Here is a 14,487-nt window from a genome sequence, read left to right as displayed (position 1 = left end):
CTGACTAAATCCTCTACTATGTAGCCCTATAGGATGTGTTTTGTTTGTTTGTTTTTTGTAGGCTACTTTTCTTTTATACAGAATGTTATGTTATGTGAACCGTTCCGTTGTGTGAACTCAAATGATGATAGGCTATAACATTCTACAATACCTTCATGTTACAAAAAATACAAAGCCACTTGTTTGTATTTGTCAATGATGCCTGAAAAAATTAACTTTAAGTGGCCGCGATGTCTATCCCATGTCACTCTTTTATTGATTTAGGGGAGGGGGTGGGGCCCCATGGTCCGACCTGCGGGGGACCCCCCGAAATATTGCGCAACGCCACTGTACATGGTACCTACTCGACTCGACTCTACTCGCTTTTGGTACCTGGTACTTTGTTCATTTTCCAATGCAGGTAGTACCCCCCCGTCAGTGTAGCTGGTCGTCATTGTGAGGGCACCGTGATATCATCTTCAACGTGACACACTCACAGATAATGGAGGATATCGAAGCTAGCTATGAAGCTATGAAACCAGTGTCTTATTAGCTAATGTACACTAATGAGACTAAACTCTTTGTTCGTGGTGGTAAATTGTGTTGCTGTTGGTTTTGTTTCATCAATAAATGAGGCAGAATATACTGTGAATGTATCTTTTTTTGTTTACTGCATTTTGTTCTTGCACAGCCGAAACTCGTCCAATCTTTCGCCGTCGACTAACAACGCACTTCTTCAACCATTATCTGAAATGAAAATAAATTAAATTAAATAAAAGTCTAACCTAACTAACCTTACTGTCATGCACTTGTCCTAATATACTAACCTACACTGTAGCACTCAACACTTTGATGAACATTGTTACTCAGCTGATAGAGTTGTATCCTTCCTGATCACTTGTCGTACAGAACTTGTAAGTCGCTTTGCATAAAAGCGTCAGCTAAATGACTAAATGTAATGTAATGTAATGTTCTCACTGCAAAAAATAATGAATGCTAATTAGGGATGTTCGATATTGGATCTTTTTTTACCGATATCCGATATACCAATATTGTCCAACTCTTAATTTCCAATACCGATATCAACCGATACCGATATATGCGCCCCCCCCCCCCCCCCCCAAAACAGAATAATTTCATGTAATTAACATTACATATCTCTTGTCGTGGAATTAACACAACATTATGCATACTTTTCACAATAAATAAAATAAGAATTTGTTCATACTTGCTTGCCTGGGTAAATAAAGGTTAAATAAATGTATATAAAAACATAATAATACATTTTTAAATAAATCTTTTTTTTGAAAACCGATACCGATCATTTCCGATATTAGGCCTACATTTGAATGCCAATATCGGCCGATAATATTGGACATCCCTAATGCTAATGTTTAGTAATAATAATAATAATAATAATAATAATAATAATAATAATAATAATAATAATAATAATAATAATAATAATAATAATAATAATAATAATAATAATACATTCGATTTATAATGCACTCTATATCTGGAAACCAAGTCTCAGAGTGCTAATAGTAGCGAGGCTATTTAAAGATGGCGGGTTTGTGTTTTGTGCAGGACGTGTAGCGCAATGATAATGTAATGATGATTCTCTCTTCTGACCAATCAGTGGTCTGCAGTGTTTCACATCACCTTTTGGCATCGCAGAGCATAAAAAAAGTACCCGGTACCAGGTACCATCTGCAAATTTTGGGCCCTCATGAGGACGATTCGCGATGCCACTTTGCCGACCTCTAGCGGCTCGGGTGTGCATTTATTTTAACACAATATATAGATTGAATTAAAGCCCTGTCGATTGCCCTTTCAGGTGACAAGATCCGTTCAGCGGTTCTCGAGTTACATGCCGATATGTGAGGTGTGCGCCAAAGTACACATTACCACCCCCGACCTCCGGGGGCTCTAGCTCCGTCAATCATTTGGCGATCTCGAAAATCCTTCAACAGGGGTGTAGCCAATGAGTGTGGCTTTCCAATGATACCCCATGATATGATAATTGGCGATCTAATACGGTCTCTATTGATTGATTTATGATAAAGAAAAGCAGGGTCCCCCAATTGGGGGACCTACAGACTTAACAGGTTAAGATTTTCTCTACCTCATTTTGCATTTTGTACATTTTTTGTTTTGTATATTGTATATTTTGTATAGTGTTTTACTGTATGAAGCACAATTCCAGGAGGGTCATACAGAACCAAGCATTTCACTATATTGTACATGTATATATGTGAGAAATAAAACAAAACTTGAACTTGACACACATATACGTACACACACACACACACACACACACACACACACACACACACACACACACACACACACACACACACACACACACACACACACACACACACACACACACACACACACACACACACACACACACACACACACACACTCTAAAACCCATCTTCCTGTGCTTCCATCCAGGTGAAGTTGTCGGTGTACATTCAGTACTTGTCTGCGATGGGCTGGGGCTACTCCGCCATGGTGTTCTTGGTCTACTTCATTCAGAACGTTGCTTTCATTGGCCAGAACCTCTGGCTGAGTGACTGGACCAACGACGCTGTTGATTACTACAACATGACCTACCCTGACTGGAAGAGAGACAGCAGGGTGGGCGTGTTCGGAGCCCTTGGGGTGGCTCAAGGTAAGCAGAGAGGATGTGCGACAGTGATGAATTGCTCCTTTTAAGATAAGATAATATGTGACGAGACCAGTGAGCGTATATATATATACTTACAGTTCGATGGTTGAAGAATATATTTAGTATAACAGCGAACAAATATAATAACTCTAATTGTAAGAAATCTGTGTTTGAAAAAGGCTGTTTGAGAGTCTTAGTCTGATCCTCTGCACGGAGACCTGGGGGGCTGGCATATTTTTGCATGTGAATAGCTGCGGGTTGGGAGGTACGCCCACACTGTGTTTATAATTCAGATTCACAGAACCTGTTGTTGCTCAGATAACATTCACCGTTAACATGGACGCACAGAGATTGTCAGCTGCTCTTAATAGAGGAAGAGATGGACGAAATATTGACTCTTCGAAGTTAATGCATGAATACATAACGGACTACATGAGTGATGACAGTACAGGTGAGCGGCCAGCTGTATCATCTGACGACGAGGAGACAGAAGGAGGAGACGAACTTGTCATAGATGCAATACAATCTAACGACGATGGTGAGGCAGATGATGAGGAAGACAAAGACATTTGCGTTGAAACTGTAGCATTGGGCTTTTCAGCTGAATCGACCATGCGATCAGTTGAAAATATGTCTGGTTTAACGGTGGAGAGCGAAATAGCAGAGGAACTCAGAAAGATACAAGCTTTCGATTGTAAGTGCCAGAAACGCTGAAAGGAAAATTCCGAACGATCTGTCCTGTCTTGTTAAAAAAAACTGTCTGTTGAGTTAATCTACCAAAACAGATTGGACACCGCGTCGTTGACACCAAGAGAAGGGACATGTGTCTGTTGTCCATTATTGGAACATGCCAAAATGTTTCAGAGATGACGCAAAAGTCAAAGAAAGTCAACGGTGTACGCGTGGCTTCACGGACAACATACAGATTCCACAACGTTGTCGTCTGTCGTCCAACGTTCTGTTTCATTTATGGGTAAGTGTATTTATGATTGTATATTGTATTGTATTGGACGTAGATGTATGTTTAGCAATAGGTTTAAAGTGTCTAGAGATAGTCTTCGAATTGGCCATTCTACCCTGTGAGGGCGTCCATTTTGGATATTCTGGGAATTGTTGTTTTTGTGCGGCCATTTTGTAATGCACATTGCTAGCGTAGGAATTCTTAAAAACTACACCTGAATGTAAACAAGACAAACGTCTTTCTCTGGTCTGCATCCCCTTAACAATGTGTGTATTTCATTCATTCATCTCTCTTCCCTATTGTTAACATTTCCCCAAGGGGATCAATAAAGGAATATCTTATCTTATCTTATATCAGTTTAGGAATGAACTGAGTGACTGTATTCTATATTCATATTAAAATTGCATTTTTGTTTAGGCTTCTCAAAAGCCTTTTCAAACACTAGAAGACGGATGGCCTGACACCACGTGAGAGGAAGAAACAACCGAGAACTCACAAGCGTTTTTTGTCTCTTTTTGACGTAAAGCGGGTTGTGAAATTTCTGATAAACTATGCCGTCCTAAATGCGATCGTGTTGCCTGGTCGTCATGCTGGTCACAAGGATTTCACTGCAAAGTTACTGCCAACCAATCTGACCAAAGCTTCCCTGTGGCGCCGTTACAGCGGTATAGAAGGTATGTTATGACACACGACACACATAAACAAACTTGTGTAAAACCACCCCTTGCTCTTTCTCTTTCTCTCTCTCTCACCCACACACACACACCCACTCCCAACCCCCGGTGACATGACTCCCACTTCTCCATTACAACAATAACTGTGAACTTGCATTGCTGCACTATACAGATTCTATTCTATTCTACCAATCTAACAAAAACACTTGTCTTTTCAGGATTTTGTGTTGTTGGTCAGAGATCCTTCGTTCGGTTGTGGAAAGCACTTCTTCCGCAGATAATGATCTCAAAACCCAGGAGATCTGTGTTCTCAATGCTACACCAACAATCGCCAATTAAGGCAAGCCGCGGGGAGGCCAGATAAGCTGCAGGTGGAGAAACTCCAGGGCCCTCATTCATCAACGTGTCTTACACACAGATTTGTGCTTAACCTGTGCGTACGATCATTTCTAAGCAAAGAGTGGGATTCATCAATTTCAACTTGAACTTGACTCCGTGCTTACGTGTACGCACAGGTCGGAGCACACTTAGCTTACGCCCAGTGGTAGAATATCGTTACTACGCATAAGCGCTCCTCAGTTCTGCATTAGTTTCAAGGCGGAAATAAAGACACTGGCGCGTGTTCTGTATGACCCCCGTAATCCATTATAGTTCATTGTGAAATAGCAACAGTAGTGTAATTATGGTCAAAACCCTATAAATAGCATTTGGAATAATAGATCTTTCTCTCAGAATGAATGCAGCATGGTTTATATAGCGTTATCGGAATATACGGGGTGTAGGCTACTGACTGACTGCGCTCCGCGTAGCTTGATTGATTGATTGATTAACAAGTTTATTAACAGATTGCAGAATGGGTACAGTACAGTACAGCTCAGTACATACAATTGTTAAGGGGATGCAGACCAGAGAAAGACTTTCGTCTTGTTTACATCAGGGTCCCCCATTTTCAATTCATCATAAATCATAAAGCTCAACTCGTTATTATTTTGCGCACAGACCGCAGAAACACAGGAACGTTTTGATTATATTTAAAAGGCTTTACGTTAAACGAAACAAGTGGAATTTCGAAGCTGTAAGCAGAATACAAGTCATATGAACACCCACGATATAGTGTTCTTCCCCCTTTTTACTGTATAAGAAAGAATAGAAAACGCATTGCAATGACACCAGATAGTGGACAGACTATGTATATGATGGGATTCAAGTTCGCGTTTTTGTTGATCATAGGCATGCTGTCAGAGTATGATATCTTAATCAAACATTCTAGAACATTTGTCGTCACAGATCATGTCCTAATAGAAGATAGGCTATGGCATGGTCCATCGTGATATTGTGTGGACTGTTATTACTGTACCGGTACCACCCATTGTGACAACAGCCTTGTGAGTCCCGCACACAAACATGATGGAATTCAAGTTCATGTATTGAAAGGCAGGCTACATCATACATGCAGTGAGATTCATTGTTCTTGTATATGCTCTCGTATTATTGTTTATATAGGCTACCCAATACTGACATCAAAATAGATTGTAGTATGCCTCTAGAAATCATACGCAGCAGGTAGAAAATTGACGGGAGATCCATCGCGATTTGGAATAAAATTGAGGAGAACTTTAATCCCTGTGTATTAATCAAACAACACGGGAAAAGGCAGTCATATTCCAGCGCGGTCTTTATTAGTGTTTGCGCTGCCCAGGCAGCAATGGTTAATAGATATCATATCCGACATCACCGTAAGTGTACACGTCTGTCAGCCTGTCTCATGACACGCTTCCCTCGGCTTAGTCCATTTTTCCACATTTCATGGGGGTATTCCATTACCGTATATGGTTAATCGGGGCGGTTCTGGTATGCAAATACTTAAAACAGTGCACGAGCTCAAACGTAGGATCAAAGTCATATTCATCATGACAGGTGTGCGTAGAACCTGCGTACACACGTGTGGTGAATCCCGATTCTTCTGTGCGTGCACTGATTCTACATTCTGTGCTTACGTGTGGAAATAGAACATATTCTACGTCACGTTGATGAATGAGGGCCCTGGTGTGTACAGTCTACTTTCACTACTACACTACAGACGGTTAACCCAACGTCTAGAGCACCTCAGAACAAGACTGTACGATGTTAGATACCATGGAGAAGACACATGGATGTAGAGAGCGTTCCGTATACACGCAAAAAGAACAGAGAGATACACACACACAAACACACCATAGGTCACTTTGAAAAAGACACTTTAAGAAAATAATTTGTTGTGATTGTTGCATAGTGCATATTAATGGTATTCCCCCAGGCCATCAGAGTCTTGAACACTGAACGCTCCACACACAAGCACACATGAGCACACACACACTGTACTAGCAGTCACTTTAACATGAACACACACACACACACACTCATGCTGCACACGCTCACACTCATGGTCACTTTACACAATGTAAGGTCACTTTAAAAAAAATAAAACAAGAACAGGAGTGGTTCTTGTATAGTAAAAGCTTTTGTAAAACTCATGTACATACCTGATATGTCTTACTCTTATTACTTGTATTATTGCACAAATGTCGCATTCTCATCCTATTGGATTCTTATTATTGCATTCTTGACTTGACTTGATAGTATAGTTATTAACCGCAAGTATAGCATAGGGACATAGAAGAATTGTATTGTTGTGTACCGGTACATGTACATTATATTTTTATTATTATTACTATTGTTTTATTGCACAATCGTAGCAGGCATGGCCAACCGCATTTCACTGTATGCCCTGGTATGTATGCGATGAATAAACAAAATGTCACTTTAAACTAAATGGAAAGGTCACTTTAAAGGAAAGAACCGATGTGGTTCTTGTATAGTTTAGATTATAGTAGTATAGCATAATGACAGAGTTGAAACTGTATATTGTATTAGCATGTCTATTTTTATCATGCACATCTTATGCCTTCTTATTACCTGTTTTTTATGTATTTTATTATTAGTATTATTGCACACCCGCATTTCACTGTATGCTCTGGTATGTATGTGACGAATAAACCTCTTGAATTGATTTGATATTGTCTGCTGATTTGTCATGCAATGATAATATTTCTATTACATACTATTATCATACTACTGCTATTACATACTATTATCATACTGCAAGGGGGGGGGGGTACAGGTAGTAAAAACAACACAAGCTGTGTAAACAAATAGGTCAATATAATTAAATAAAATAAATAAAGGTTTTCAATTCAATTCAATAACTGAAATATACATTATTCACAGGTCGTGTTATTGTCCTCCTCCTATTAGTTCTAAACTACTATTAGTTTAGACTAGTAGTCTACTACAATACAAAGTGTTTGATTTTGTATCTGATCTGTCATGACAGCATGGCTGTCACAGCACTTAATTATGTTAATACTATTCAGGGGAGAGGTGTGGCTGGGAGGTATTGTTTACGCCCAGCAGAAACCTGGTGTAGGTGTCAAAATGTGCCTAAAGTTTGAGAGCTGTTTTCTCTGCTTCAGTCTCTGGGAAAAAAAGACTGCTACAAGATTTAACATTAGCACATCACAATAATAACATTCTCAGATTTCAAAGTATGACACATCATTTGAAAGCTTACATTATGTACTTTCACAATCTGGAAAAATCTGGAAAATGAAAATGCAGACATGTTGGCACAATCGCTGGACTCGGTCACATATAAGATGTTCCTTTATTGACCCCCTTGGGAAAGGGGGGAGGTACAGGTATGGGCAGGGTAATAGTAGAAAGACATAAATATAGGCAATACAATTTTATCTGAATATAAAAATATGAGGGGGAAAAACTGTAAACAATGTAATTAACTTTGAATAAAAAAATATGAGAAGTTCCCAATCTCTCTAGAAGTTCCCAATATTTCTAGAAGTGAGTCTACCCAATCTCTCTAGAAGTTCCCAATCTCTCTAGAAGTACCCAGTCTCTCTAGAAGTTCCCAATATTTCTAGAAGTAGGTCTACCCAATCTCTCTAGAAGTACCCAATTTCTCTCAAAGTACCCAATCTCCCTAGAAGTACCCAATCTCTCTAGAAGTTCCCAATCTCTCTCGAAGTACCCAATCTCTCACGGCACGGTGGTGTAGTGGTTAACACTGTCGCCTCACAACAGGAAGGTCCAGGGTTCAATTCCCGCTTGGGGACCAGGTTTCCGCGTTGCCAGGTACCCAGGTGGGGTATCTCCCAGGCCTTTCTGTGTGGAGTTTGCATGTTCTCCCCGTGCTCGCAAGGGTCCCCCCCCCCCCCCGATAAGAGAAACCCAATGGAAAAACATGCACAAGAGATCGCTGACACTGTCGCGTCCCTGACGAAGACGGGCAGGAGCACTTGGATTGGTCCCCGAGCGTGGTACCTCGCCGACGCCCTGTCTGCTCCCGACTGCCCTTGGGGGGAAGGACAACGGGATGGGTTAAGTGCAGAGCTCAATCGCATTGGCGACCTTGAGAAAGACAATGCATGTGTGTGTGTATGTGTATTCCTGTGTGTGTGCCGCCCTTTGCATGTCCCATGTCGTTGCATGCCAAATAAAGACACTCTAAAGAGGTCCTGCATTATTAAATCTCTTTTCCCAATCTCTCTAGAAGTACCCAATATTTCTAGAAGTAGGTCTACCCAATCTCTCTCAAAGTACCCAATCTCTCTAGAAGTACCCAATCTCTCTCGAAGTACCCAATCTCTCTAGAAGTACCCAATCTTTCTAGAAGTACCCAATCTCCATCGAAGTACCCAATCTCTCTAGAAGTACCCAATCTCTCTAGAAGTACCCAATCTCTCTAGAAGTTCCCAATCTCTCTAGAAGTACCCAATCTCTCTAGAAGTTCCCACTCTCTCAGAAGTACCCGATCTCTGTGAGGTACCCAATATGTCTAGAAGTAGGTCTACCCAATCTAGAAGTAACCTGCCCCTTGTGTTTGGTTGTCTGCTCTGACCCACAGTTCCACCACTTAACACTTTTTGTGATATTTTAGGTTGCCTGGTCAACTTTTATTAAAAAAAATAACTGTATTATTTTGAGCTGCTGAGAAGAATAAGCCATGTACTGTATTTCAATGTATTGCAGCCACAGAGAAGGTCACAGAGAATCTCTCTTTCTCTCTCTCTCTCTCTCTCTCTCTCTCTCTCTCTCTCTCTCTCTCTCTCTCTCTCTCTCTCTCTCTCTCTCTCTCTCTCTCTCTCTCTCTCTGTATCGCAGGCTTCTTGGTGTTTCTAGGTACCTTGCTCTTAGCCAACGGCTCCATCAATGCCTCCCGTATCCTGCACTCCAAGCTACTCTGCAACATCCTGCGTGTCCCAATGCTGTTCTTTGACACCACACCCACGGGCAGGGTGGTCAACCGCTTTGCAAAGGTGGGGGCGCTATATGAAGCCTCACAGGCACCAATGTATTCAGTTACTGTTCAATTTAACATTCGAATGGGTTGAAACAAGTGACTGGAGGGGCTTTAACCCTTTCACTAACACACTACAGAAGGTTACCCCGTCCACTACCACACTACAGGTTAACCCTTTCACTACCACACTACAGAAGGTTAAAATTTCACTAGAACACTACAGAAGGTTAACCTTTCACTAGCACACCACAGAAGGTTAACCTTTCACTACCACACTAAAGAAGGTTAACGTTTCACTAGCACACCACAGAAGGTTAACCTTTCACTACCACACTACAGAAGGTTAACCTTTCACTACCACACTACATAGGGGTAAGCCTTTCACTACCACACTACAGAAGGTTAACCTTTCACTACCGCACTACAGACGGTTAACCTTTCACTACCACACTACAGAAGGTTAACATTTCAATACCACACTACAGAAGGTTAACCTTTCACTACCACACTACAGAAGGTTAACCCTTTCACTAACACACTACAGAAGGTTAACCTTTCAATACCACACTACAGAAGGTTAACATTTCACTACCACACTGTTTATGTTTATGTTTATTTAGGATCCCCATTCGCTTTTGCACTTGACAAAAGCTATTCTTCCTGGGGTCCGGCACTTACAACAATACAACAATATTCAATACATTACATAATTATCAACATCAACATCAATTACATCATTATCAACATCATTAACAATCTCATCCTCAGTTAGGATGATATTGTACAAGATATTTATTAGTAAAGAGTATTCAAATAAAATGTTTAAAATCAAATAAATAGTGCTTCCTGAGCAGCACTCACCCTATTAACATAAATACAATTAACAGTCAATTGGTTTTCACCGCTATGCCATAACGGTTCAGTGCATGCTCGTTAGTAGATGGTATTAAAAATGTATCTTGAAAGTGGTTTTGGATTCTATTTCAGCGAAGTAGCTTGGCAATGAGTTCCAAGTAATTCAGTACGTTTTGTGATCTGCACGGCCTCAGCCAGCTAATCACCCAACCCACACGTGTATGTGAATCAACTCAGACTACCATTGACCCCATCCTGACCTCCGACAAGTCCAAGATCTCCAATAAAGGGGTTATAGCATGCAGGTTAAGTGATCATTATATGATATTCTGTACCCGCAAAAAGCTAAAACAAAAGGCTGGCTGTCAGAAAACAGTCACATCTAGAGACCTCAAAACCTACTCTAGCGAGGCCTTTAACCTTGAACTGGAGAGTCTGGACTGGTCAGATGAACTCAATGGTACACTGGTTGAAGAAACATGGCTTGGTTTCAAAACCAAATTTTTAACAATACTAAACGACATGGCCCCCCTAAGAACCACCAGGGTAAAAAATCGCGCTGAGCCGTGGATGCACTCCGAAATACTTGCCGCTATGAAAACCAGAGACAAAAAATGCTCTGAGTTTCGTAAAAGTCAGTCAAAGCTTACCAAAAGCACGAGCAGTGAACACCAAGCCCACGTGACTGAACTCAAACTGGAAAGAAACAGACTAAGAAACGACGTAAACTCCATGATCAAAACTGCAAAAAAGAATTTCATCAATGATAAAACTGATGAAAACAAAAACAAACCACGTGAACTTTGGAAATTACTCAATAATCAATTAGGCTGCAGTAAAAAACTTAAAACCAGATTCTCAAACATAAACATAAAGACGGACAACACGCTCATCACAGACAAGCTGGATGTAGCCAATTACTTAAACATTTTCTTCACAAACATAGCCACAACACTGGTAAACAAACTACCCTCCCACTCAGGGCATTATGGGGTAGAACACATAGTAGCTTACTACAAAAACCCAGGGGTCCGCAAGGACGTCTTCAAGCTGGAAATGGTAACAACAGATGAGGTACTCAAAAAACTGAGCGCCCTCCAACCTAACAAGGCCACTGGCCATGACAACATCCCCTCCAAATTCCTCAGAGACTCAGCAGCCGCCATCACCCCAGTCATCACACACATAATAAACCTCTCCATAAAACAGGGACACGTCCGCAAGGACTTCAAAATTGCGAGGGTGACCCCTCTGCACAAAAAGGGCAGCAAATTAGACCCAGGCAACTACCGCCCTGTTTCTAATCTTACCTCCATCTCGAAAGTCATGGAAAAAATTGTCTACGAAAAGGTCGCAAAGTACCTAGCGGAAAAAAATCGAATCTACGAAATCCAATCTGGCTTCAGAACATCCCACTCCACTGACACATGCCTTCTCTATTTGAACGACCACATCAAACAAGAGGTGGACGCGGGCAAATACTGCGGCATGGTCATACTGGACCTACAAAAGGCCTTCGACACTGTCAATCACTCCATTCTGATTGACAAGCTAAAAGCAATTGGTTTTGATAGTCTATCAGTGAGCTGGATGCAATCCTACCTTGAGGGGAGGGAACAGATGGTGGAGGTAAACGGTACCCTATCCCCCCCCCTCCCAGTGAGCTGTGGTGTTCCACAAGGAAGCATACTAGGGCCGCTACTGTTCCTAATTTATGCAAATGACATGTCGTCAGCTTGTGACTGCAACTTGTTCCTGTTTGCGGACGACTCAGCCCTGCTGGTCTCTGACAAGAACAAGTTACAGGTTGAAAAAACCCTCAGCTCGGAACTAGGCCAAATCTGCATATGGCTCGCTGATAACAAACTATCATTACACATGGGCAAAACAGAGTCCATTCTCTTCGGTTCAAATAACAAACTCAGCAAGACCGACGGCTTCTCAGTTACAGTGGGTGACAATATTGTCACAAGGAAAGATGAAATTACCTACCTGGGTTCCATCCTAGAGGCTAATCTTTCCTGTGACAAAATGGCATCCAATGTAATAAAAAAAGTCAACCAACAAACTCGATTCTTGTACCGGATCTCCTCTCTAGTAAACAAGAATACCCTGAAGACTCTGGCAGGAGCACTCATTCAAGGGTACTACGACTATGCTTGCACCTCATGGTACCAAAGCACCTCAAAGGCGCTAAAAACAAAATTACAAACATCTCAAAACAAACTGGTCAGAATACTGCTTGACCTTACTCCTAGAACCCACATCACCCCTGCCCACTTTGACAACCTAGGATGGCTTAGAGTAGCCAACCGAGTACAGCAACTTGCAATGGGCCTGGTCTACAAGATACACTACACGACCAAGGTACCCATGTACATGTCAAAATACTTCACAAAGGTCAGTGAATACAACGATCACAACACCAGAGGGAGCTCCACAAATCATGTTAAACCCAGATTCGGCTCAAACAAGGGACTAAACACGTTTCGCAATTATGCCACATCAATGTGGAACGCCCTACCCAAAGCTGTAAAGGAATGTGAATCACTACCCACTTTCAAAACTACTCTCAAAGAACACCTACGGGAGACTGCAATTCGAAACTGGCCCCTGTAAATGTCCTAACCCAACCCCCTCCAATGTACAGTAAATTACCAAGTATGGTTTTGTCAATATTCCAATGTACAGTTTTGCTTGTACAGTTGTACAGTGCCCCCCCCCCTTTCACTAGCACACTATAGAAGGTTAAGCCTTTCAATAACACACTACAGAAGGTTAGAATAGATACCTCCGTTGAAACTTCACTGAGACTAAAAGTAAAAGACAGTATTTTTTTTTATTTTTTTAGCTCCGCGCACAGACGTGATCAGGCACGTTGGAATTTCAAATCGGTAGGGGGTGCAGCCTTTGAGCCGCCGCGGGGGGGTCGCCAGATGATAAAAAAAAAAAATACAAAAAAAAATACAAAAAAAAATACAAAAAACCCTTACAAAAAACTGCTAATCATTGACACATGCTAGCCTGTAATAATCCCCCCCCAGAAAAATCTACTTTGCATTTGATATATTGCAAATATATGCCATCACACACACTGGCATTTAAAGGGTTAGAATTATAAAATGAATATGTGGTAAAATGATCAGGGCTGAAGTTGAATAAAATATTATCAATTACAAAAAAACTGAAAATCCATAAAAATCGGTGTTGTTGCTAATCATACATAATTTATGCTAGCCTGTTTTTTAACAATAATTTGTGATGCCATCACAAACACTGGCATTTAAAGGGTACAAATAAAAAAATTCCTGCACCAGAATGCAGGAAATTAAGTCTTTGTAACAAACAAATTCCTGGTGCGGGACCCCCAGACCCCCTGCTTAAAAAGTGGCCTGACTGGGGCTATATTTTGCACTATATTTCCTGGCCTGAATGATTTCCCCAGTCCGGCCCTGGTTAAAAGCCTCCAATGCTTATTAGTGTGTGTGCGTTTGAATGTTTGCATGTTTCAACCATACATTTCCATTTATAATTTTTTTTTTTAAATAAAATGAATATTATTATTCTTTAAAAATTTTTTTTTACCTCCTATAATAGTGGGGGTCGCGGCTCTCTGAAACAGTTTTTTTTGGGTCGCGGCCTGAAAAGTTTGGGAACCCCTGGTCTAGCCTGTATGGCCCAGACATGTTGCTGGCCCCGTCAAAACAGTATCCTATCAGCCTCTTCATGGGCAGGTCGAGGCGTAAAAGTATTTTATACACAAAAACAGCGTCTCGGCTGTTGTGTCTGGGCCGGGCATTGTAAAAACCCCAAAAGAAGTTCTGAGCTTCCAAGTTGTCATTGGCGAACTGTATATTACACGAGAATTGTTCTTTTCCAGTGAGTGACATCAGTGGTTCCGTCAGCGCTCAAGCCAAAGAATGGGCTTTTGGATGCTTTGCCTCTAATTTGTCGCTGAATATCATGGGCAAACAGCTGTAAG

The 14,487-nt window shown here is 41.2% G+C and overlaps 1 protein-coding gene across 1 annotated transcript in view; it reads left to right on the top strand.

The window, feature by feature from the left end:
• Positions 1-14,487, top strand: part of abcc2 (ATP binding cassette subfamily C member 2) — a gene marked incomplete at its 3' end in the record, with an annotated part of 254,616 nt that overhangs the window by 189,548 nt on the left and 50,581 nt on the right. Inside the window, exons 22-23 of the mRNA XM_084321278.1 lie at positions 2,443-2,662; positions 9,512-9,666. Of these exons, the coding sequence (XP_084177404.1) occupies positions 2,443-2,662; positions 9,512-9,666 (375 nt within the window). The remainder of the gene's footprint in view (positions 1-2,442; positions 2,663-9,511; positions 9,667-14,487) is intronic.

Source organism: Notolepis coatsorum, assembly GCF_963971535.1.
Source record: "Notolepis coatsorum genome assembly, chromosome: 9".
Classification (NCBI taxonomy): Eukaryota; Metazoa; Chordata; class Actinopteri; order Aulopiformes; family Paralepididae; genus Notolepis; species Notolepis coatsorum.
Note: the sequence above shows the minus strand (reverse complement) of the source record. Positions and strands in the feature narration are given on the sequence as shown.